General features: G+C 35.7%; 2 protein-coding genes across 3 annotated transcripts in view; both read right to left on the reverse strand.

The window, feature by feature from the left end:
• Nucleotides 1–418: 418 nt before the first annotated feature.
• The window catches only part of LOC117332938, a 35,079-nt gene continuing 9,347 nt past the window's right edge, over nt 419–26,150 (reverse strand). The window contains exons 1-3 of one of the 2 annotated variants that reach the window (XM_033892018.1): nt 7,518–7,751; nt 2,586–2,932; nt 419–1,903 (exon numbers count right to left, since the gene is read on the reverse strand). In XM_033892018.1, the coding sequence (XP_033747909.1) occupies nt 1,560–1,903; nt 2,586–2,925 (684 nt within the window). In that variant the 5' untranslated portion in view covers nt 2,926–2,932; nt 7,518–7,751 and the 3' untranslated portion in view covers nt 419–1,559. Of the gene's footprint in view, nt 1,904–2,585; nt 2,933–7,517; nt 7,752–26,150 lie in introns of those variants that run through there. The other variant, XM_033892019.1, reaches the window with a different exon arrangement.
• LOC117332939 lies at nt 11,331–19,394 on the reverse strand. Its single transcript, XM_033892020.1, has 3 exons — nt 19,335–19,394; nt 13,615–13,955; nt 11,331–12,934 (listed from the first exon to the last, which is right to left on the reverse strand). Exons 2-3 carry the CDS (start codon nt 13,946–13,948, stop codon nt 12,597–12,599), a joined length of 672 nt encoding a protein of 223 aa, XP_033747911.1. The 5' UTR covers nt 13,949–13,955; nt 19,335–19,394; the 3' UTR covers nt 11,331–12,596.

Consider the following 26,150-nt stretch of genomic DNA (forward strand, 5'->3'; position numbering starts at 1 on the left):
CAAAATGGCCGCCTGTTAAACATGCACAACTAGGGAACAAGGGGAGCCTAAACATAAAATTTGAGATCATTCTGGTTCTTCTCGAGAAATGGTAGTGTTAAGGATTGTTTTACCAACAGCGTGATGACTGAAGGGTGTTTTGAACAGTCGGTCAATTGATGATGGTGGGGTAAAAACAGTCCCATCATACAGTCATTTAAGTGAACATCCATAAAGAAAACCTTTCACTGGCATGGCTGCCATATTGAATTCAACTTGGAGCCTCTGAGGCTCCCAACAAACCAGTTCCAAAGGAATGTTGTGTTCAATTTATCAAAGGCTGGTTTATACCGTATAAGTGTAGTGTTTATTTTGCTAAACAGAGCAAGCTAATTCTTCTCTTGTATATGTCGCTGTAATAAAACAACAAAAACTCAAGTGACAGCTAAGAGCTTAATTTGGGCTCCCTGTTTAATTCATGTAATTTCATATACAATAGTTAGTCACTACAACGTACCATTTATAAAACATACAAATGGCCCTTCATCAGAAGTAACACCAATTACTCTTTGAAATGCATTGTATATATTGTTCAGTGGAATTATGATTAATAATTGTTAGTTTGGAGTTTTATATACCTCTGTATCACAGCAACATAGCCGTCCCAATGTGGTTCACAAATTATTATCCGTGGTTATTGGGTCTTTTCTCAACTCCCTGGGAAGCATACAGCGGGAGCTGACATTTTGGCCCTAACAGGCTTACACACAACAGTTCTTGTACTACCCTACCTGTACCACATACTCATCTACAGCTGAGTCAACTGGAACACAACAGAGTAAAGTATCTTGTTCAAGGATACAATACAGTGCCAGTGGCAAGACTCAAACTTGCAACCATTCGGCTACAGTGTATGTAGCCCTACATCCTACCACTAGACCACCTAATCTAAAGGGTTCTGATTTTAATATCACCTTCAAAGCTAGCCTGTGTCTACAAAGTACCATCGTCAGGTAAAGATTTGAATTTCTTGTCGTAGTTGTACTCTGATGAATATTCATAATATGTGTACAATTCCCATCCATGTATGTAAATACGTACATTGCGATCCAGGTATTCATATCATCTAATAGACGACTTAAACTATGACCATGTCAGGATACTGGGCTGTCCATCACTGCGCCATTGAAACATACTTTTTAAGAATGCCGATGTGGCGCAGCGGTATAAGCTGCAGGTATTTCTGGCTAGACGATTAGGTGCCGTAGATCGTGAGTTCGAGGCCCGGTCAGGGCACGAGTCATAACGTTGTCTTCCTTCGTCAATTGTGTTACTATGTTATATATACTAGTATATTTTACATTTAATTAAGGTAAAAGTGCAGCTTAAAACTATATCCTTAAATTAGTTTATGAATGAAAATTTACTTATTTTTTTCATTATTTTTTGTTTTGTTTTTGTTTTGATTAGAAATGAAACTTTAAAGCCCTGAATGGATTTGTTATGGAATGGAAACTAGTGTAACATGATATATATTGATCAATTTACAAAACAGTAAAAGGTAAAGAAAATTAATCCATTCATGACTTGGAAATCTTTTCCAATGCTTTTTCATATTCAGTTGCATTAAGCTCAATGTCATCTGAATTTTTCTCAAAAATTTCCAGTAGTTTTCCAAGTGTTGCTGAAAAACCAGTTCTGTTTTTCCACCTGATGATGATTTGCTGCACGACTGTAGATTCTCCATACTTTCGATAATCTGCTTGGACGTGCGAGATTTCTGTTTCATTGAAACCAAGAAAAACACCAAATTTGAGTACTTTATAGGGTGAAAATGTCCTTGCAAGGAACATGGCATGTTTATCTGTGACGACCTTGTTTTTCAACTTTTCCGGAATCTGTGGATATCTGTGGTTATCTGTACCTATGCAATAACATAAAACATAATTAATATATATACAAAAGACATGAGAGAGAACAAATTTTTCAAAAACTCCATATACTAATAAATACTAATACTTGTTTCCATACAAATAATGATAAAATTAATTTAAACAAATGAACTAATTTTTCTTCAATTAGAGAAATGTTCTTTCGTATTTCCATACAAACAAATATTAAATTAATAATATATTTTATTAAGACAATAAATACTGGTAGTGTATTATTTAAGAGTTAGATAAAAATGTTGAGGTTTATCAAATCTCTGCTCTCTAGCTCTCTTGATCCCTAATTCAAATCCATCCTTGATACTCCTAGGGCAATGTTCATTTTTGCTCTCTGCACCTCTGAAATATGACCAATCACTAAATGGACTGGCCTTGAACCTGTTGATGCTCCTCTATAATCTTCAATGCATCAGCTTAGTGATTGGTCTTTATTTTTCTGACACCAATTAAAAAGCTAGTTGTGTGTCTTCAATTTGGATGAGGCATATTTCTTGGGTGTAGAGATCAAAAGTCAAAAGTGAACATACAATGTAACAGTTGTAGTAAAGCAGTTTTGAGATATCACAAGATATCGTGTTATGTGTACTGGTAACAAGAAATAGATTCAAATAGCAGCATAAAATATCTACACCATTGCATATCTTTAAAACAAATTACCTGCTCTGCCTTCAGACACTTGAATTGGTTTTATCTCTGTTTCTCTTATTTCCCTTGCTAACTTGTCATAACCATTATCGGTCAACTGTTCTAAAAAGAAATCTAATATCCCATGTTGTTGTATACGTTCACTGAGGAGTTGTATAAGCACTCTCATTTCTTCATTGTTAGTTTTCTTTGCCATTATTTTTTCCACTACATCTGCAATGGAAAAGTAGCCCTTGTCGACAAATCTATCCATTATATCCTCAGCTTGAACAGTTCCCAATATTGCTGCATAATTTGCTTCTATTTTCATCTTAAACTGCTCGGCATCTGGAGTCGTCCAACCTTTTGCCATTTTTGTCCTGTCAAAAATCAAAATAAATTTGATGGTTTATCAATAGCTAGTGCTAATTTTTTATCCAAAAAATGTTTGAAACAAAGTCCAGAGGGCCTGAATCCTTCAAACAGCAAGTAAGGAATTAATGATAAAATTACAACTTCTGGTATTTCAACTTTTGATTTCCAGAAGGCCTATATTAAGGCCTGATATTTTGCCAGCAAGTACCAAGGGCAGAGTGATATGAATTTTCCTTGTGACTATAAATCCCCTTGATCTATTGTCAAGGTCACTGGGGCCAAATAGTTAAAAACTTCCTATGCAAATCTTCTTATCATGCTCTATAAGACAGGATCATTGCTTTTTCCTGGGTAATTTGGGGAAATAAAATGGACTGAATTGTGAAATTTCCACATGTAAATTGATATTAATTATGTTATAGGTGTCATGCTGATCAGTTTCATACTGCAGTGTGACTTTTAGCTTTACATGATGGCACACACCAAATCCGACCCTTGACTGTCCTTTTTTCTTATCTATTTTGTGTAATATATTTGCCATTATATTTTTCTGTGTTTTTGGACGTTTTAATCAATACATGTGTGTAGATAAAATAAAGAATTTTAAACAAGGGCCCAATGGGCCCGAATGGCTCACCTGCTATCCAGTGATCCTTTACATAAATTAACATAATCAAGAACAAGTGTATCAGAGACCATATTAATATCTCAGAGCCTGGCAGTTATTTGAAAAGGTGTGTCTTTTAAATATTTTGGCCAATTTAGCTCTTTCAAAATTAAATTATGATCAAGGTCATTCAATTTAACAAACTCACAAGCCTTCATCCAAGAATGCTAAAAGCCAAATATAAAGTCTCTGGACCTTTCAGTTATTGAAAATAAGTCCTGGAAATATTTTAGCCTATTTGACTGCTCTCACCTTGAAAGGTCAAGGTCATTCATTTGAACAAACTTGGTAGCCCTTCACCCCAGCATGCTACAAATATTACCCAATATCGACTCCCTGGGACTCTTTCTTATTGAGAAGAAGTTGTTTAAAGATTTCAACCTATTAGCTCCCTGTGACCTTGAATGAGGGTCTAGGTCATTCATTTGAACAACATTAGTAGCCCTTCACCCAAGCATGCTACAGACCCAATATCAACTCCCTGGGTCTTTTGGTTATTGAGAAGAAGTTGTTTAAAAGATTTTAGCCTATTTAACCCCTATGACCTTGAGTGAAGGTCAATTTTATTCATTTGAAGACACTTGGTAGCCCTTCACCCCAGCATGCTACAGGCCCAGTATTAGGACTCTGGGCCTCTTGGTTATTGAGAAGAAGTTGTTTAAATGGAAAAATTGTCGCCGGACGGATGCCGCACCACAACATAAGCTCACTTGCCCTTTGAGCTAAAAATAAGCCTAAAATGTTGTGTGTTTTTTTTTTTTTTTTTATTTTGTTTTGAAGTCCTATTAACAGCCTGGGTCATTTAAGGACGTGCCAGGTTTTGGAGGTGGAGGAAAGCCAGAGTACCCGGAGAAAAACCACCGACCTACGGTCAGTATTGACTACCCCACGTGGGTTTCCAACTCGCAATACAGTGGTGGAGAGCTAGTGATAAAGTGTTGAGACACCTTAACCACTCGGCCACCGCAGCCCCCGGCTAAAATGCATTGGGAATGGCGTCGTTTTGCACACTTGGTTTAATATAGATAGGGAAAACACAGAGGTACCCATCTCTGTTCCATGACCATGACCTGAAGGTAAAGTATTTTCACGGTTATTATAATCCTCTTGAAAATTTCTCAAATTCTAGAAGACCAATAGGCCTTATATTTTTTGAAGCAGGTAAATAGGGCATAATGGTATAAAGTTTCTTCATATATTATAAATGACCTTAGTCTATTTTCACAGGAGCGAAATTTTTCAGTTGTGAAAAATCTTCTCAAGTTTAAAAAAAAACAGGGTACTCATCTTAGATCAGTACAGGTAGGTTTCTGTTATGGAGTACACTTTTCCTCACACAAATGACCTTGACCTATTTTCACTGTCACAGGGGCTAAATATATTAAAAATTTACAGAATCTTCTCTCCAAGTTCCAAATGACCCAGAGGCCTTATAAATAGTGGTTAGTTGATCTCTAGGACCAAGTGCTATACAGTTTCTTCAATAACTGACCTTGGCTTATTTCTAAGGTCAAGGGTTCATATATCTAAAACTTTTCAGAATTTTCTTCTCACTTAGTTCCAGAAGGTCAGAGGCTTGATAAATTTTAATAGTAGGGAACATTTTTGAAAGAGTGATAAATATAAAGTTTCTACATATAAACGACCTTGGCCTAGTTCATACAGTTAAATAGCAAAACATTCCTTTGCAAATTTTATAATGTTCTAAGAGACCCAGGGTACTCATCTTTGGCCAGTTAAAGGTAGCTGCTATAAAGTTTCCTCGTACCAATGACCTTGATTTGTTTTAAAAGGCACAGGAGTTGGATATATTAAGAACTCAAAGATATTCTGCCAGCAAGTAGCAAAGATGGAGTGCTATAATGATTCATCATGTAAATGACTTGGCCTAGTTTCAAGGTCACTATTGTAAAATATGAAATATGTAACCATATAATTATATTATGTACACTATAAAGGATCAGCACATGATTGTCACTGTTACAACAAAATCAGCAACAGAGGTAATTTTTCATATTTCAGTACCATTACCGGTCTCGAGACAATGTATCTATGCAAAACCCTACATTATGAATTCATGGTTCAACAATGCATCAGTGAATTATATCACCTCTGTTAGAAACATTGTAAACCAATTTTTCTCTGTTAGAAACATTGTAAACCAATTTTTGAAACAACCAACAGTTTAATTATGTCAACATGAAAATTGGAAATAGTAATTTTGCCACCATTCCTTACTGGTCATTTTAACAGTTCAGACCCTATGGACCTCTTGTTTATAGTATCAGGGGTATTTTCATATTGGTTATTATATATTCTTATCAACAGCTAGAACATCAAACTCCTGTGATCTATATATATTATCTGACATAAAATGGAGACCATGCAATCACTAGACTGGCATATTAATCTATGTTTGAAGATAAAAATAACACAAATCTTAACCATTGAATTTGATCTTTTAAATTTATTTAAAGTAATTGTAGTCAACATTTTTAAGTCTGTTCTTGTTACACAATCACAGCAGCATTCTAATCTTATTTTTTTTTAAAGCCAGAAATATCAATTCTTTATATATAGGTATTTCTGGCCATTTCTTTTAATGTAACACTACTACACCAATTCTTTTTTTTTTAGGAAAATTCATAAGAATCACTTTGAAATATAGAGTTGTCCCTTTTCTTCCTGTTTTTCCTAGTTCTATCACTTAAACTGATTGGGATAGAATATCCCTCCAGCTCACATACAGTATCTAGATTACACCTGTACGTTTCTGTTTCTTTCCACTGCTCTATATTATTATATATACACAGTATAACAATACGACACATATACGCATCTTAGAAATATGATTTCAAATATAACTATTAAATATGTAATCACGGTTTCAAGCTTAATTATTTAAATCTAATACAAATACTAAAGTATATTGTACACTGCATACTGACATGAAAGTGAGGGTTCTTTTCATAGGGCTTTTTGGGGCATTATCGAATCATGGCCCCTTCTCCCAACTGAAATTACTTCATATTCAAGCCAAATGTGTACCCTATAAATTTGCAGTCTACACATGAAAAAAATCTTTCTCATTTCACACCAATTTTCCTCCCCAAAGGAGAACAGACCCCATCCCAAACCAGTGAGAGAAACCCTTAATTAATGTGCTTCAGTAAACTTATGCCGAGTAAGACTTGAGAAATAACCAAACAGTTTGTAATCAATGATGGATCCCTCCACAAATATTGTGATGTGGTATATATTTGCTCAGGAATAGTTAGAAACATTAAATAAGATCTTTCAATATAAAATTATTTGAATTAGATATCAGAATCTGCAGAATTCAGAGAGCTTATACAATGTAATTATCTTAAATTTTTTTTTTTGTTAAACAGTTACAATAAGATCATTGTATTAGTGTTTAACTATGTCATGCCAGTCCCATTTTAGTTCAAATGATCATAATAGTGATTTATTGATAATTTTCATGGTAAAAAATGATATAATCAAGACGTAAAACAATATAAACAGTCTATTTTGAGCTTTTCACATTTTTCTTACAAAAGCCTGGCACGACATAGATAAACTCTAACAATGTTATTATTGTAACTGTTTCACACACACACAAAATCATTTAAGATAAGCGATCTGAATTCTTTAGTTTTTCATTCCACACCCAAAAAGGCGTGTAATTTAAGGAGACATAGGTACGTGTGTGGCTAACCGTCGTTATACCGGAAAACCCGTTTTACATCCTGTTTGAATGACACTTTTGTCTTCCAAATCGAACGAGGTAATAGAATCAAACAATGCCATAATGACAATTAAAGTATATATATGGTGTAAAAACGTCTAGGAAGTGAAAAGACACGAAGCAGAGAGTAGAATAAGAAATAACAACAATTATGCTTACTACATGTACTTGCCTACTTTCGTTTTCAATGTTCAAGCGCAATACAGACCATGATCACTAGGCCTAGATATCGAGCAATCACCATGGGCATGTTCGTTCTTTTGGCCCCGGATATGACGCGACAGGTGGCGTTACTGGTCAAGATGAAGTATGTGATTCGTCAATGTAGCGGTAAATGCAAAATGCAGTTATGCATTTAAGAACGAAACATAGTAAGATTGAATGCAAGCTGAATAAGCGGATGTATCTTTTCAAATGACACATTAATACAATTATAATCTTGATTTAAATGCAGTCTTATTATCACCAGAAATGATTCAAACTGATATAATTTTGTTATCCGTTCTGAAACGCAATTCGTTCGTTATTTTTTTTCACCAGCAGTTTTACATTATAACCACCAGCATAAAAGCCACATACTCCCGAACAACCTAAAATTCTAGTTACACACGTGTATTAATGGCAATCCAAGATGCTCATTTACGCTCTCTCAACATTAAAATGACCACTGGCTTGGACGCTTGACCGTATGGCACGCCATTCTATCATAAAATACTCAAAACAATTAAGGTCAAATAATGTTTTATGACATTATGTGATTTAATCCTAAAGGTCAAATGATTTGACCTTAAGGGGAAAAATAAATCTTTTTATCTTTTAAAATACACCCAAAGTCACGATTCAAACTGTACCCTGAACATAATGGACTCATCCAATTTTTCCTCATTTTCTCTGTGCATGCTTCTTAAATAGTTTATATTCAGAAATATAAGTGTAGACTATATAACAATTTTTTTTTAACCTTAAGGTAAATAAACTTTTTTGCCATTATGGCCATAATATCAAAAGTTTATTTACCTTAAGTTCACAAGATTTTTTTAACCTTGAGGTAAATACATTTTTTTGCCATTATGGCCATAATGTCAAAAGTTTATTTACCTTAAGGTCAAAAGATTTTATTTACCTTAAGGTCAAAAGATTTTTTTGCCATCATGGCCATAATGTCAAAAGTTTATTACCTTAAGGTCCAAAGATTTTTTTAACCTGAAGGTAAATATTTTTTCCCCATTATGGCCACAATAAATATCACTCGTAATATTAAATGTTTTGATATAGTCTAAATATTGAATATAATTTTCTACAAACTTATCAATGTTGAAGTTAAATGTTTCCTTTTCCATTGATTATATAAAACTGAGACTTGGGCGCACGGGTAGCACGCTCCTCGACCCAATTCTTTTATCGGACACGTGTATTCACTCTTTCGCTGACACTATCGACATAGACAGGGACATTTCAGACCACCAAGCGACAACTGTTGAGCTAACAATAGAATCAAATATTATTAGAAACTATAAACGCAAGATTTTATGTTATAATGATGCCAATTGTGTTCTTTTTAATAACAAACTTAACGAAACGGATTGGACTGATTTTTTCTCTACTACACCTTTACCGGATGACATGTGTACTTTATTTACTAATACATTTTTAGAAATAGCCGGCGAATGTATTCCTTCAAAACTAGTGACAATTAGACCTAACGACAAACCATGGTTTGACACTGAATTAAGACGCGAAATTAGGAAACGGGAAAGACTTTTACATAAACTTAAATCCAGTCGCACTCCCCTAAATTATGAGTAATTTTAGAAAACAACGCAACAAAGTAAATAATCTCAAAAAACGCAAGAAAGAACTATTTTATGCGGACAAAATGGACTTTTGGACAATTACAATAATACGAACCCTAGAAATTTTTGGAAGCTTGTTCGCAAACTTATCAAAACATCTGATACATCAACTTGTATTCCACCTTTAAGGAGTGCGGCAGGATCTATAGAAATGAACGACGACATCAAGACTGATATACTAAATAACCATTTCGATCTATATCCACTATTGACGATACTAACACTGACGTACCTACTGTAGATCTTAGAACGGACACTAGATTAACTGACATTCCATTCAATATTAATTACATTACTGACGTACTCAAGACATTAAACAGTTACAAGTATCATTACAGTGTACAAAAGTTACAAGTATCATTACAGTGTACAAAAGTTAAACGAATCATTACAGTGTACAACATTTACAAGTATCATTACAGTGTACAATAGTTACAAGTATCATTACAGTGTACAAAAGTTACAAGTATCATTACAGTGTACAAAAGTTACAAGTATCAATGTACAAAAGTTAAACGAATCATTACAGTGTACAACATTTACAAGTATCATTACAGTGTACACAAGTTACACGTATGATATCAGAGTACAATAGTTACACATATCATTACAGTGTACAATAGTTACAGGCATGTTTACAGTGTACACTAGTTACAAATATCATTACAGTGTACAAAAGTTACAAGTATCATTACAGTGTACAATAGTTACAAGTATCATTACAGTGTACAATAGTTACAAGTATCATTACAGTGTACAGAAGTTACAAGTATCATTACAGTGTACAATAGTTACTAGTATGATTACAATATACAATAGTTACAAGTAACATTACTATGTACAATAGTGTACAGAAGTAATAGGTATCATTTTGTGTACAAATGTTGTAAGTACCACGAAAGTGTACATTAGTTACAATTATTTTTACTTAATGTTACAGAGTGTATATAAGTTCTAAGTATTATTACAGTATACAAATGTGGCAAGTAATAAGTACTATTTTCAAAGAACAAATGGAGTATAAATGCATGTATTTATGCTGATTACGAACATCAAGATCATGTTCAGATTAAGTACGAGTATATGAATGTAGGGGTGAATGCGCGACTGTGGCCTTTACTTGCAAATATTAATGTAAATATGGATATTCAAAATTAAAATTTGAAATAATGTATATATTTACCCACCTACTTTTACATACGAACATGAACTTAACTAGTGATCAATATGAATATATATTTCAAGGTGAGTAGGTAGCTAGGTGTGTGTCATGTACCAAAGTAGGTCACCATGACCTATATATTGACCTTTAACCTACAAAATGTACATAAAAAAATTGCAGGGCTGTATCTCCTGCACTACTCGTCACTTTGACTTCATACTCTGAGGTAGTGCACATGTACTAAAAGTAGGTCACTTTGACCTTCATGCATTTTGACCTCTGACCTACCTCAAAGAAAACATTGCCCATTCCATTTGGTTATAATTAGGAACTTAAATCCACTTTTTTTTTTTTTTTTTTTTTGATTTTATGATGGGTGGCTTCTGGATGTATAAATCCACCAATATATTGTGTTTTCCTATTTTAATACCAAACCCTTCTTAGCTAGGTATAATGGGAAACCTACCTGTGGAACTTTAGAAATATCAATTTAATCCTTTCTGAGAAATTAGCTATAACAGTATTTACATGGCACCTCTCTAAATTCAAAATGGCCGCCTGTTAAACATGCACAACTAGGGAACAAGGGGAGCCTAAACATAAAATTTGAGATCATTCTGGTTCTTCTCGAGAAATGGTAGTGTTAAGGATTGTTTTACCAACAGCGTGATGACTGTAGGGTGTTTTGAACAGTCTGTCAATTGATGATGGTGGAGCAAAAACTGTGTCCCATCATACAGTGTGTACATTTAAGTGAACATCCATAAAGAAACCTTTCACTGGCATGGCTGCCATATTGAATTCAACTTGGAGCCTTTGATGCTCCCAACAAACCAGTTCCAAAGGAATGTTGTGTTCAATTTATCAAAGGCTGGTTTATACCGTATAAGTGTAGTGTTTATTTTGCTAAACAGAGCAAGCTAATTCTTCTCTTGTATATGTCGCTGTAATAAAACAACAAAAACTCAAGTGACAGGTAAGAGCTTAATTTGGGCTCCCTGTTTAATTCATGTAATTTCATATACAATAGTTAGTCACTACAACATACCATTTATAAAACATACAAATGGTCCTTCATCATAAATAACACCAATTACTCTTTGAAATGCATTGTATATATTGTTCAGTGGAATTATGATTAATAATTGTTAGTTTGGAGTTTTATATACCTCTGTATCACAGCAACATAGCCGTCCCAATGTGGTTCACAAATTATTATCCGTGGTTATTGGGTCTTTCTCAACTCCCTGGGAAGCATACAGCGGGAGCTGACATTTTGGCCCTAACAGCTTACACACAACAGTTCTTGTACTACCCTACCTGTACCACATACTCATCTACAGCTGAGTCAACTGGAACACAACAGAGTAAAGTATCTTGTTCAAGGATACAATACAGTGCCAGTGGCAAGACTCAAACTTGCAACCATTCGGCTACATTGTATGTAGCCCTGCATCCTACCACTAGACCGCCTAATCCGAAGGGTTCTGATTTTAATATCACCTTCAAAGCTAGCCTGTGTCTACAAAGTACCATCGTCAGGATGGTACTTTGGATTTGAATTTCTTGTCGTAGTTGTACTCTGATGAATATTCATAATATGTGTACAATTCGCATCCATGTATGTAAATACATTGCGATCCAGGTATTCATATCATCTAATAGACGACTTAAACTATGACCATGTCAGGATATTGGGCCGACCAACACTGCGCCATTGAAACATACTTTTTAAGAACGCCGATGTGGCGCAGCGGTATAAGCTGCAGGTATTTCTGGCTAGACGATTAGGTGCCGTAGATCGTGAGTTCGAGGCCCGGTCAGGGCACGAGTCATAACGTTGTCTTCTTTCGTCAATTGTGTTACTATGTTATATATATATATAAATGATATATTGATTGTGAGTTGGAACTTTGTGTCCACCAGTCTAATTAAAATTATGTTTACTCAAAATTATAACATAAAAAGGATCTGTATAAATATTGTGGTGTGAAATTCCACCAGCTAGTAGATTTTACATTTAATTAAGGTAAAAGTGCAGCTTAAAACTATACCTTAAATTAGTTTATGGATGAAAATTTACTTATTTTTTTCATTATTTTTTGTTTTGTTTTTGTTTTTATTAGAAATGAAACTTTAAAGCCCTGAATGGATTTGTTATGGAATGGAAACTAGTGTAACATGATATATATTGATCAATTTACAAAACAGTAAAAGGTAAAGAAAATTAATCCATTCATGACTTGGAAATCTTTTCCAATGCTTTTTCATATTCAGTTGCATTAAGCTCAATGTCATCTGAATTTTTCTCAAAAATTTCCAGTAGTTTTCCAAGTGTTGCTGTAAAACCAGTTCTGTTTTTCCACCTGATGATGATTTGCTGCACGACTGTAGATTCTCCATACTTTCGATAATCTGCTTGGACGTGCGAGATGTCATTGAAACCAAGAAAAACACCAAATTTGAGTACTTTATCGGGTGAAAATGTCCTTGCGAGGAACATGGCATGTTTTTCTGTGACGACCTTGTTTTTCAACTCTTCCGGAATCTGTGGATATCTGTGGTTATCTGTACCTATGCAATAACATAAACATAATTAATATATATACAAAAGACATGAGAGAGAACAAATTTTTCAAAAACTCCATATACTAATAAATACTAATACTTGTTTCCATACAAATAATGATAAAATTAATTTAAACAAATGAACTAATTTTTCTTCAATTAGAGAAATGTTCTTTCGTATTTCCATACAAACAAACATTAAATTAATAATATATTTTATTAAGACAATAAATACTGGTAGTGTATTATTTAAGAGTTGGATAAAAATGTTGAGGTTTATCAAATCTCTGCTCTCTAGCTCTCTTGATCCCTAATTCAAATCCATCCTTGATACTCCTAGGGCAATGTTCATTTTTGCTCTCTGCACCTCTGAAATATGACCAATCACTAAATGGACTGGCCTTGAACCTGTTGATGCTCCTCTATAATCTTCAATGCATCAGCTTAGTGATTGGTCTTTATTTTTCTGACACCAATAAAAAGCTAGTTGTGTGTCTTCAATTTGGCTGAGGCATATTTCTTGGGTGTAGAGATCAAAAGTCAAAAGTGAACATACAATGTAACAGTTGTAGTAAAGCAGTTTTGAGATATCACAAGATATCGTGTTATGTGTACTGGTAACAAGAAATAGATTCAAATAGCAGCATAAAATATCTACACCATTGCATATCTTTAAAACAAATTACCTGCTCTGCCTTCAGACACTTGAATTGGTTTTATCTCTGTTTCTCTTATTTTCCTTGCTAACTTGTCATAACCATTATCGGTCAACTGTTTTAAAAAGAAATCTAATATCCCAGGTTGTTGTATACGTTCATTGAGGAGTTGTATAAGCACTCTCATTGCTTCATTGTTAGTTTTCTTTGCCATTATTTCTTCCACTACATCTGCAATGGTAAAGTAGCCCTTGTCGACAAATCTATCCATTATATCCTCAGCTTGAACATCTTTCAATATTGCTGCATAATTTGCTTCTATTTTCATCTTCAAAGCATCTGGAGTCATCAAACCTTTTGCCATTTTTGTCCTGTCAAAATAAATTTGATGGTTTATCAATAGCTTAGTGCTAATTTTTTATCAAAAACTTTTTTTGAAACAAAGTCCAGAGGGCCTGAATCCTTCAAACAGCAAGTAAGGAATTAATGATAAAATTACAACTTCTGGTATTTCAACTTTTGATTTCCAGAAGGCCTATATTTACACTTGCAAAGTTTTGTCACTATATAACAATACCAGACCGATTTGTTTACCATTCTTGCATGGAAACATTGACCCTTGAACTTGCGTATGAAAATATGACAGGGTACGGGAACTACTTTCGCCAAGCACATGGCTTTGTTTACATTTACAATTTAAGTTACAAAGGTTTTTTTTTTTTTTAAATAACATGTTTGACAATATTAAATATGATAATCTATCAAAATGTTTTTGTTATTTATGTTAATATCATAATAAAAAACAGAACTATTTTTTACCGCGGAAAAAAAGTCTCAATTTGTTGTGAAGCGTCACCATTGGCTGTTCTAATAATTGACTCCTCCCACTGTGTCCGACTTTTATATGATTTTTTTTATTTACAAAGAAAAAATATTGTAATCACAAAGACTTATAGAAACAACATCCGTAAGTGTAAATATAGGGATTGGATTTCACTTTTATGTTAACCATGCTTTTATGGAGCAATTCCTCTAAGAATATATTCTAAATGGGGCGCTAGCGCGCGCCCCATAGAATATATTCTTAGAGGAATTGCTCCATAAAAGCATGGTTAACATAAAAGTGAAATCCAATCCCTATATATTAAGGCCTGATATTTTGCCAGCAAGTACCAAGGGCAGAGTGATATGAATTTTCCTCATGACTATAAATCCCCTTGATCTATTGTCAAGGTCACTGGGGCCAAATAGTTAAAAACTTCCTATGCAAATCTTCTTATCATGCTCTATAAGACAGGATCATTGCTTTTTCCTGGGTAATTTGGGGAAATAAAATGGACTGAATTGAGAAATTTCCACATGTAAATTGATATTAATTATGTTACAGGTGTCATGCTGATCAGTTTCATACCGTAGTGTGACTTTTAGCTTTACATGATGGCACACACCAAATCCGACCCTTGACTGTCCTTTTTCTTATCTATTTTGTGTAATATATTTGCCATTATATTTTTCTGTGTTTTTGGACGTTTTAATCAATAGATAAAATCAAGAATTTTAAACAAGGGCCCAATGGGCCTGAATGGCTCACCTGCTATCCAGTGATCTTTTTCATAAATTAACATAATCAAGAACAAGTGTATCAGAGACCATATCAATATCTCAGAGCCTGGCAGTTATTTGAAATATTTTGGCCAATTTAGCTCTTTCAAACTTAAATTATGACCTAGGTCATTCAATTGAACAAACTCATTAGCCTTCATCCAAGAATGCTAAAAGCCAAATATAAAGTCTCTGGACCTTTCAATTATTGAAAATAAGTCCTAGAAATATTTTAGCCTATTTGACTGCTCTCAACTTGAAAGGTCAAGGTCATTCATTTGAACAAACTTGGTAGCCCTTCACCCCAGCATGCTACAAATATTACCCAATATCAACTCCCTGGGACTCTTTCTTGTTGGGAAGAAGTTGTTTAAAAATTTCAACCTATTAGCTCCCTGTGACCTTGAATGAGGGTCTAGGTCATTCATTTGAACAACATTAGTAGCCCTTCACCCAAGCATGCTACAGACCCAATATCAACTCCCTGGGTCTTTTGATTATTGAGAAGAAGTTGTTTAAAAGATTTTAGCCTATTTAACCCCTATGACCTTGAATGAAGGTCAATTTTATTCATTTGAAGAAACTTGGTCGCCCTTCACCCCAGCATGCTACAGGCCCAGTATTAGGTCTCTGGGCCTCTTGGTTATTGAGAAGAAGTTGTTTAAATGGAAAAATTGTCGCCAGACGGATGCCGCACCACAACATAAGCTCACTTGCCCTTTGAGCTAAAAATAAGCCTAAAATGTTGTGGGTTTTTTTTTGTTTATTTTGTTTTAAAGTCCTATTAACAGCCTGAGTCATTTAAGGACGTGCCAGGTTTTGGAGGTGGAGGAAAGCCAGAGTACCCGGAGAAAAACCACCGACCTACGGCCAGTATTGACTACCCCACGTGGGTTTCCAACTCGCAATACAGTGGTGGAGGGCTAGTGATAAAGTGTTGAGACACCTTAACCACTCTGCCACCGCAGCCCCCGGCTAAAATGCATTGGGAATGGCGTCGTTTTGCACACTCGGTTAAATATAGATAGGGAAAACACAGAGGTACCCATCTCTGTTCCATGACCATGACCTGAAGGTAAAGTATTTTCACGGTTTTTATAATCCTCTTGAAAATTTCTCAAATTCTAGAAGACCCATAGGCCTTGTATTTTTTGAAGCAGGTAAATAGGGCATAATGGTATAAAGTTTCTTCATATATTATAAATGACCTTAGTCTATTTTCACAGGAGCGAAATTTTTCAGTTGTTAAAAATCTTCTCAAGTTAAAAAAAAAAACAACAGGGTACTCATCTTAGATCAGTACAGGTAGGTTTCTGTTATGGAGTGCACTTTTCCTCACACAAATGACCTTGACCTATTTTCACTGTCACAGGGGCTAAATATATTAAAAATTTACAGAATCTTCTCTCCAAGTTCCAAATGACTCAGAGGACTTATAAATAGTGGTTAGTTGATCTCTAGGACCAAGTGCTATACAGTTTCTTCAATAACTGACCTTGGCCTATTTCTAAGGTCAAGGGTTCATATATCTAAAACTTTTCAGAATTTTCTTCTCACTTAGTTCCAGAAGGTCAGAGGCTTGATAAATTTTAATAGTAGGGAACATTTTTGAAAGAGTGATAAATATAAAGTTTCTACATATAAACGACCTTGGCCTAGTTCATACAGTTAAATAGCAAAACATTCCTTTGCAAATTTTATAATGTTCTAAGAGACCCAGGGTACTCAGTTTTGGCCAGTTAAAGGTAGCTGCTATAAAGTTTCCTCGTACCAATGACCTTGATTTGTTTTAAAAGGCACAGGAGTTGGTTTTATTAAGAACTCAAAGATATTCTGCCAGCAAGTTCATCATGTAAATGACTTGGCCTAGTTTCAAGGTCACTATTGTAAAATATGAAATATGTAACCATATAATTATATTATGTACACTATAAAGGATCAGCACATGATTGTCACTGTTACATGTAATGGGTTACTGTACATGTATGTTTTGCTCAACAAATTCAGCAACAGAGGTAATTTTTCATATTTCAGTACCATTACCTGTCTCGAGACAATATATTAATGTATCTCAAAATGAAAAACCCTACATTATGAATTCATGAGTCAACAATGCATCAGTGAATTATATCACCTCTGTTAGAAACATAATTTGTAAACCAATTTTTGAAACATAACTAACAGTTTAATTATGTCAACATGAAAATTGGAAATAGTAATTTTGCCACCATTCCTTACTGGTCATTTTAACAGTTCAGACCCTATGGACCTCTTGTTTATAGTATCAGGCGTATTTTCATATTGTTATTATTATTATTTTTTTTTTCATATTATATTTGTATACCAATTTTTGAAACATAACTAACAGTTTAATTATGTCAACATGAAAATTGGAAATAGTAATTTTGCCACCATTCCTTACTGGTCATTTTAACAGTTCAGACCCTATGGACCTCTTGTTTATAGTATCAGGCGTATTTTCATATTGGTTATTATATATTCTTATCAACAGCTAGAACATCAAACTCCTGTGACCTATATATATTATCTGACATAAAATGGAGACCATGCAATCACTAGACTGGCATATTAATCTATGTTTGAAGATAAAAATAACACAAATGTTAACTGTTGAATTTGATCTTTTTAATTTATTTAAAGTAATTCTAGTCAACATTTTAAAGTCTGTTCTTGTTACACAATCACAGCAGCATTCTAATCTTATTTTTTTTTAAAGCCAGAAATATCAATTCTTTATATATAGGTATTTCTGGCCATTTCTGTTAATGTAACACTACTACACCAATTCTTATTTTTAGGAAAATTCATAAGAATCACTTTGAAATATAGAGTTGTCCCTTTTCTTCCTGTTTTTCCTAGTTCTATCACTTAAATTGATTGGGAAATCAGTTGATGTAAATGAAAAGACTGATTTAATTGAGAATATTCAGGATAGAATATCCCTCCAGCTCACATACAGTATCTAGATTACACATGTACGTTTCTGTTTCCTTCCACTGGTCTAAAGTATATACACAGTATAACAATACGACACATATAAGCATCTTAGAAATATGATTTCAAATATAACTATTAAATATGTAATCACGGTTTCAAGCTTAATTATTTAAATCTAATACCAATAGTAAAGTATATTGTACACTGTATACTGACATGAAAGTGAGGGTTCTTTTCATAGGGCTTTTTGGGGCATTATCGAATCATGGCCCCTTCTCCCAACTGAAATTACTTCATATTCAAGCCAAATGTGTACCCTATAAATTTGCAGTCTACACATGAAAAAAATCTTTCCCATTTCACACCAATTTTCTTCCCCAAAGGAGAACAGACCCCATCCCAAACCAGTGAGAGAAGCCCTTAATTAAAGTGCTTCAGTAAACTTATGCCGAGTAAGACTTGAGAAATAACCAAACAGTTTGTAATCAATGATGGACCCCTCCACAAATATTGTGATGTGGTATATATTTGCTCAGGAATAGTTAGAAAGATTAAATAAGATCTTTCAATATAACATTATTTGAATTAGATAAAATGACCTAGTTTATAATTGGAATGTTATCAGAATCTGCAGAATTCAGAGAGCTTATACAATGTAATTATCTTAAATATTTTTTTTTTGTTAAACAGTTACAATAAGGTCATTGTATTAGTGTTTAACTATGTCATGCCAGTCCCATTTTAGTTCAAATGATCAAAATAGTGATTTATTGATAATTTTCATGGTAAAAAATGATATAATCAAGACGTAAAACAATATAAACAGTCTATTTTGAGCTTTTCACATTTTTCTTACAAAAGCCTGGCACGACATAGATAACCTCTAACAATGTTATTATTGTAACTGTTTCACACACACACACAATCATTTAAGATAAGCGATCTGAATTCTTTAGTTTTTCATTCCACACCCAAAAAGGCGTGTAATTTAAGGAGACATAGGTACGTGTGTGGCTAACCGTCGTTATACCGGAAAACCCGTTTTACATCCTGTTTGAATGACACTTTTGTCTTCCAAATCGAACGATGCCATAATGACAATTAAAGTATATATATGGTGTAAAAACGTCTAGGAAGTGAAAAGACACGAAGCAGAGAGTAGAATAAGAAATAACAACAATTATGCTTACTGTACTTGCCTACTTTCGTTTTCAATGTTCAAGCGCAATACAGACCATGATCACTAGGCCGGGTCGTTGTACACGAATGTAGTACATATTGAAATTTCAGGACTGTTGCTAAATATTTTTTCCTGACTTAGCTGTTACAGATATGGACATAATTTTAGCATAGATTTATAGTGCAATATTTAATCTAGTGGCAGAATTTTGTTTTGACACCATTTCCATGTTTGTTTGTGAGGCAGGACACGGGGAGTTATAAGGCTTGAGTAGTAATATTTTGTTGTTTTCCGGATTTTCCTACAATATAATAGGGTGGTTACACTTAAATATTAATAACTTTGTTAAATGCCGGTCATGGGGTACTTTCCAGCTCACTGTATGTTCAGCTTGAATAGTTCTACACGTGATGTGAAAGCCAGATTTTTTGCAAACTTCTGAAATATTTTAATTTCGATTTTTCTTTGGTAAAACAAAGAGGGAAATTAATTGTGGTCTGAGGCCTTAGCAATCACCATGGGCATGTTCGTTCTTTTGGCCCCGGATATGACGCGACAGGTGACGTTACTGGTCAAGATGAAGTATGTGATTCGTCAATGTAGCGGTAAATGCAAAATGCAGTTATGCATTTAAGAACGAAACACAGTAAGATTGAATGCAAGCTGAATAAGCGGATGTATCTTTTCAAATGACACATTAATACAATTATATTCTTGATTTAAATGCAGTCTTATTATCACCAAAAATGATTCAAACTGATATAATTTTGTTATCCGTTCTGAAACGCAATTCGTTCGTTATTTTTTTTCACCAGCAGTTTTACATTATAACCACCAGCATTAAAGCCACATACTCCCGAACAACCTAAAATTCTAGTTACACACGTGTATTAATACAGTTTAATTAATAATATATAATTAAACAAATTTATTTTGGATTTTCGATCAATAGATTTGAGTAAAGGGCGAGTGTTAAGAGTGAAATAATGACCCGTATATCAAAGGTTAATTTAATGGCTGTTCAGTTATCTCTCAATTACAGAGGGTCTTGCCATTAGGCAGTGCAGGGGGATATAAATTTTATAGCTGTCGGGGCACCGGTCTCGGTGGCCGTTTGTATATGTCAGATAAGGTTAACTGATGACCCCTCCGGGATAAGGGAGGCACAAATTAGCTTCATGCCTATTGCATCTGATAATTGTTTAATTAATCATTTGTCATGTAAAGGTATATCGGGAGTATCCTGCATGAAGCTAATCAGTTCTCAGTAAATCCTGTAGCACTTGACACGTTCATGAGCAGCACTCTTATAACAACCGATTTTAGTATCGAAATTCTTTTTAAACTGTGTCATACTGGAAATATTGTTAAACTGTGTTAGTTTAGAAACATTGTTAAACTGTGTTATATTGGAACTATTGTGTTAATTCGGGATATCTTCCGTGTTATTGGAACATTGTACGAGTGCTAAGTACGGCTAGTGGGAACATTGTATTACTAAATTGAACAAATCATGCCAGTGTATAACAAATCGTCCACTAAGAAGAGGCCTGCAGGGACTCCCTCTAGAGCGTTGGGTCAGAGAAAGAGAAGGAGGCCAGCACGTCTCCAGACGGAAGGAAACACAGAGCCGGAGCCGGAACCTCAGCAGGAGACGGGGCTAGAGCCGGAGCCGGAGCCGGACAATGTCACGGGGGAACAGGCACGGGCGCCCGTTGAGAATGGTAGGCCAGAAATTGATTTAAATCCGGGGAATATTAGGCCGCAAAATGATTTGTCAAACGTTTGGAGGGTGGCTTTAGGTGAAAATAATGCTGGTAGGGGCGACTCGCTAACTGCTGGCTGCAGGCCTATTTTGCCACATAGTGAAGGGTTTACAGGTGGTTTATGTCAGGGGGGGTTTTCACCTTTTGATTCTTCACTACCAGATTTAATCAATTGTGTGGATGACAATGTAGCGGCTCATGTACCGCTGCAATTATGCCAGAAAATATGGGCGAATCAATACGTTAATTTAGCGTTGTTGCTAAAAGGTAGCGCAGAACTCCATGAATTTTATGCGGGGAGTAACCTATGTATTAATGAACAGGGCGTTCTGGAATCAAGGCCTAGAGTTCTCAAGGATAGGATCCCGAGCATAGAGAAATGGTCGGATGCCTTCCTGATTTACATGCACATATATGTGCGGAAATTTCCTGAAAAAACTCTAGAGCTTATCCAGTATATGATAATTATTAGGGACGCAGCCAGTAGGTGCCAGGGGGCGGGTTGGAGGATCTATGACGAGCAATTTAGGCTACGTCAGGCGATCTGCCCTCAATCATGGGCTAAACTGAATTCAGACCTGTGGTTAAGGTTGATGTCAGTACCACGTAATATGGGTGGTTCGAATGCTAACACATACACAAGTAGCGCTGCTGGTTCAAATTATCAGAATATCAGAACAGGTGTGTGCAACGCATACAATGACATAGGGAAATGTAAATACAATCCATGTCGTTTTAAGCATGTTTGTAGGAAATGTAATGGTGGACACTCACAAATGAATTGTAATTCCTTTCGTGCCAAGCAGGAATCACAACAGCTGGGTACCCAAAAAAATAACAGAAAGGGAAAAACACAGCTTGGGGGCAACGCCAATAAAAACTGATGTGTTAGAAGTTTTACTTAGGGATCATTCGAACAGAGTTTTAGCGTCAGAGTTAGTAAACGGTTTTAAACATGGTTTCCCACTTCATTATACTGGCCCTCGAGAAACAACACATGCAAATAATTTAAAGTCTATTCGCGAAAACAATCATGCCGCTAGGGAGAAAATTAAGAAAGAGATCGAGTTAGGAAGAATAGCAGGTCCATTTAAAGTACAACCTTTGCCTAATTTGAGAATTTCACCATTGGGCTTAGTTTCTAAGAAGAACACCGGGCAATTTAGGCTAATTCATCACTTGTCGTACCCTCAAAATGCTTCTGTTAATGACTTCATTGATCCAAAATTATGCTCAGTGTCGTATACAAAATTTGATGAAGCAGTTAGAATGGTCCAAAGGCTTGGAAGGGGGGCGTTATTAGCTAAGGCAGACATCAAATCTGCATTTAGGATAATCCCAGTGTGGCCTGGTGACTTTGATCTGTTAGGCTTTAAACTTGACGATATGTATTTTTTCGACAAATGTTTACCAATGGGTTGTTCTATCTCTTGTTCTATTTTTGAGAAGTTTTCCACAGTCATAGAGGAAAACGTGCGTAAGCGATTGGACAACGGGGAGTTACTGCATTATTTAGATGATTTTTTATTTGGAGGTGTTAACAACGCGAACCATTGTTTCCTGGCTTTAAAAGAATTTGAGATTCTATGTAGTGAGTTGGGCGTTCCTATCGCGCCGGAAAAAACGGAAGGGCCTTGTACTGTTCTATGTTTTCTTGGTTTAGAGATCGATACAATAAATATGTGTATCCGGGTTCCCATGGAAAAGGTGCAAGAAATAATCCAGAAAATTAACACCTCACTCCGTAAAGGTCGCGCGACATTAAAACAAATGCAGTCCCTGTTAGGAGCTTTAAATTTTGCTTGTAGAGCAATCCCGCCAGCGAGAACTTTTTGTAGGCGCCTTATTAACGCCACCATGGGGATAACCAAACCTTATCATCATATAAGGATCACACATGCACTACGACAAGATCTAAAACTATTAGTAAAATTTTTCCATTCTTTTAACGGCGTGTCTGTGTTCTGTGATCAATTTTGGATCACCAATTCAGATTTACAGTTATTTACTGATAGCTCGGCCAGGAAGGGTAATGGATTTGGTGCATATTTTGAGGGACGGTGGGCATTTGGCACATGGCCCGAATCCTGGTTTCAAGCAGGCTACACTGATGACATAACGGTATTGGAGTTTTTCCCAATTCTAGTTGCAGTGTACATTTGGGGGGATAGACTTAAGAACAAGAAAGTACTATTCCGGTGCGACAATCAATCTGTTGTTGCAATTCTCAATTCCATGACAACCAAATCCGTTACTGTCCTGACATTGCTCAGGGCGTTTGTACTTCGTTGTTTAAGGATGAACATTTTATTTAAAGCAGAACACATCCCAGGTAGTGTTAATGTTTTAACTGATAGTTTATCCCGCTTACAGCTGAACAAATTCAGGGAATTGGCTCCACAGGCGCACCCGGAGCCAGAGCGGGTCCCGTTATGGATTTGGTCGATCTTCAACCTCAGCTTGGACGACTTTTAGCTGCCAGTATGTCGGAAAATACGAAGTCACTTTACTCATGTGCATTAAATAACTTTTATCAAATAAGACAAGTTATTAAACTCGATCATGTATGGCCTGTCCCTATCGAGCATGTTTTGCTGTTTATCTGCCATCACTCTCAGAAGGGCTCATCTCCCTCTACAGTACGTTCGTACTTGTCGGCGATTAGTTACGTACATAAGCTCAATAGCTGGCGAGATCCAACATCATGTTTTATTGTACGGAAGGCAATTGAGGGCCTTAGAAGATTAAAAGTATCTATAGATACCAGGGCTCCAATAACATATGATGTACTGACATTGATTCACGGTAAATTAGCGCATGTTTGCTTCAGTAAATATGAATCACTATTATTTAGAGCAGTGTTTTGTTTAGCATTTTTTGGTCTATTCCGGGTTGGGGAGCTTGTGTATACATCTGCGAAATTGGCACATAGACCTTTGTTAAGGTCTGATATTCAAATAAATAAAGATCTTACAGAGATGGTCATTATATTAAGGCAATCAAAGACAGACCAGCTTGCTAAAGCATTTACTGTGGTAATCCCATGTATCCCTGGAAATGTCGTCTGCCCTATTAAAAACATGCATGCCTTCCTTCAAGTACGAACTTGCTGCTCGGGATATCTATTTTTACATTTAAACGGTACACCTCTAAATAGATATCAGTTTGGTGAGGTGCTGAAAAAATGCATTGTTTCGTTAGGCCTACCTCAAGGAAATTTTAAGTCACACTCATTTAGAATTGGCGGGGCAACAACGCTGGCAATGAAAGGCGTGCCTAACGATAAAATCAGACAGCTAGGCCGGTGGCAGTCATCGGCCTACAAAACCTACATCCGCTTTTGATTGATATATGAATACATGTTAGAGAGCCGCCCCTTTTGCATATAAGGCTAGTAATCGGCACAAGTTCTTTCAGATGTATGGATAGTTGGTTCATCGATAATATACTGGGCACAACGGATGTCTGTGAAGCTGCTGGACAGCCATTTGAAGCTTAGACACAGAGGCGTTTTGGTGCGATGGTCGGGGCACAGGGGAATGTCTTGGTTTCAGCTATTGGATGTTATTAAGGACCAGCTGTCACTAAAGCCTCCACCAGATTTTCTAATACTTCATACTGGAGGTAATGACTTAGGGTCCATCCCCACTGGCGGCCTGTGTGCCCGTATCAGGCACGATGTCGAACATCTGCACGAAATGTTGCCTGGGTGCACTATTATCTGGTCTGATATTTTACCAAGGATTACCTATCGGGGTTGTGACAAAGTACAACCTATTGAAAGGAAAAGAAAGAGAATAAATAGGTCTGGCAGACTAGCAGCGTTAGATGTTGGGGGTAGGGTGATTAAGCACCCAGATATAAGTCACACATGTAAAGGACTATTTAGGCATGACAAGGTTCATTTAAATATGGTTGGTAACGCCATATTCCTAAACACGTTGCAGGAAGCAATAGAATGTTTTATAACATCAACTGATCATTGTGTTTATAATAAATGATACTGTATACAACCTCAAGTGTTTTTGTATGGATTACGGAACTGTATAGACAGTTCCGAGTGGCAGGATATGGCGGGCAGGCATATAATTACACAATTTTGTGTCATATTATTTAATTCTGGTGGTATTAATTATACTAGACTGTGCTCTGGTCGGCCAATAGTCTTGCTATGGTTTACCCTGGGGGACTAAATCTTGCTATGGAGGTATCCTAGGAGTTTCTGGCAGGCCAGTGCTAAGTCTAAATATAATAATCCTGATCTTGTAATGCTTGCCACGTGCTATCCTGGGAGCTAAAGGCAGGATTATGGTTTTCTCCAGGCTGGAGATGTTGGTTCCTCTTGCGAGAGGTGGTTTCGGTTTTTTACAAGTGCAGGCAAAATCTGCTAGGTCAGAGGGCAAGGGGCTTTATGTCCGGATACCTGCGGGTAGACATTTAGCATCGGTCCTTGCCTTTGCATGCACTTGTAATAATAAGTTTTGGCTGCGGCCATTGTCATACTAAATTCATAAATTGATAAGCCTGCTCGCCATATTCTGAGGTTGTATACGTTTCATATTAAATGAGGCTGCGGTCATTTAAATCCAAATTCATTGTTTGTTTTTTGTTATAAAGAAGAAAAGTATACTAAAATAATACAGTTTAATTAATAATATATAATTAAACAAATTTATTTTGGATTTTCGATCAATAGATTTGAGTAAAGGGCGAGTGTTAAGAGTGAAATAATGACCCGTATATCAAAGGTTAATTTAATGGCTGTTCAGTTATCTCTCAATTACAGAGGGTCTTGCCATTAGGCAGTGCAGGGGGATATAAATTTTATAGCTGTCGGGGCACCGGTCTCGGTGGCCGTTTGTATATGTCAGATAAGGTTAACTGATGACCCCTCCGGGATAAGGGAGGCACAAATTAGCTTCATGCCTATTGCATCTGATAATTGTTTAATTAATCATTTGTCATGTAAAGGTATATCGGGAGTATCCTGCATGAAGCTAATCAGTTCTCAGTAAATCCTGTAGCACTTGACACGTTCATGAGCAGCACTCTTATAACAA

The sequence above is a fragment of the Pecten maximus genome, chromosome 8, assembly GCF_902652985.1.
Source record: "Pecten maximus chromosome 8, xPecMax1.1, whole genome shotgun sequence".
Classification (NCBI taxonomy): Eukaryota; Metazoa; Mollusca; class Bivalvia; order Pectinida; family Pectinidae; genus Pecten; species Pecten maximus.

Coding starts and splice junctions, on each gene's coding strand:
- LOC117332939 (XM_033892020.1), bottom strand. CDS start 13,948: ATGGCAAAAGGTTTGATGACTCCAGATGCTTTGAAGATGAAAATAGAA. Junction 12,935..13,614: donor AGTGTCTGAAGGCAGAGCAG/GTAATTTGTTTT, acceptor GTTATTGCATAG/GTACAGATAACCACAGATAT.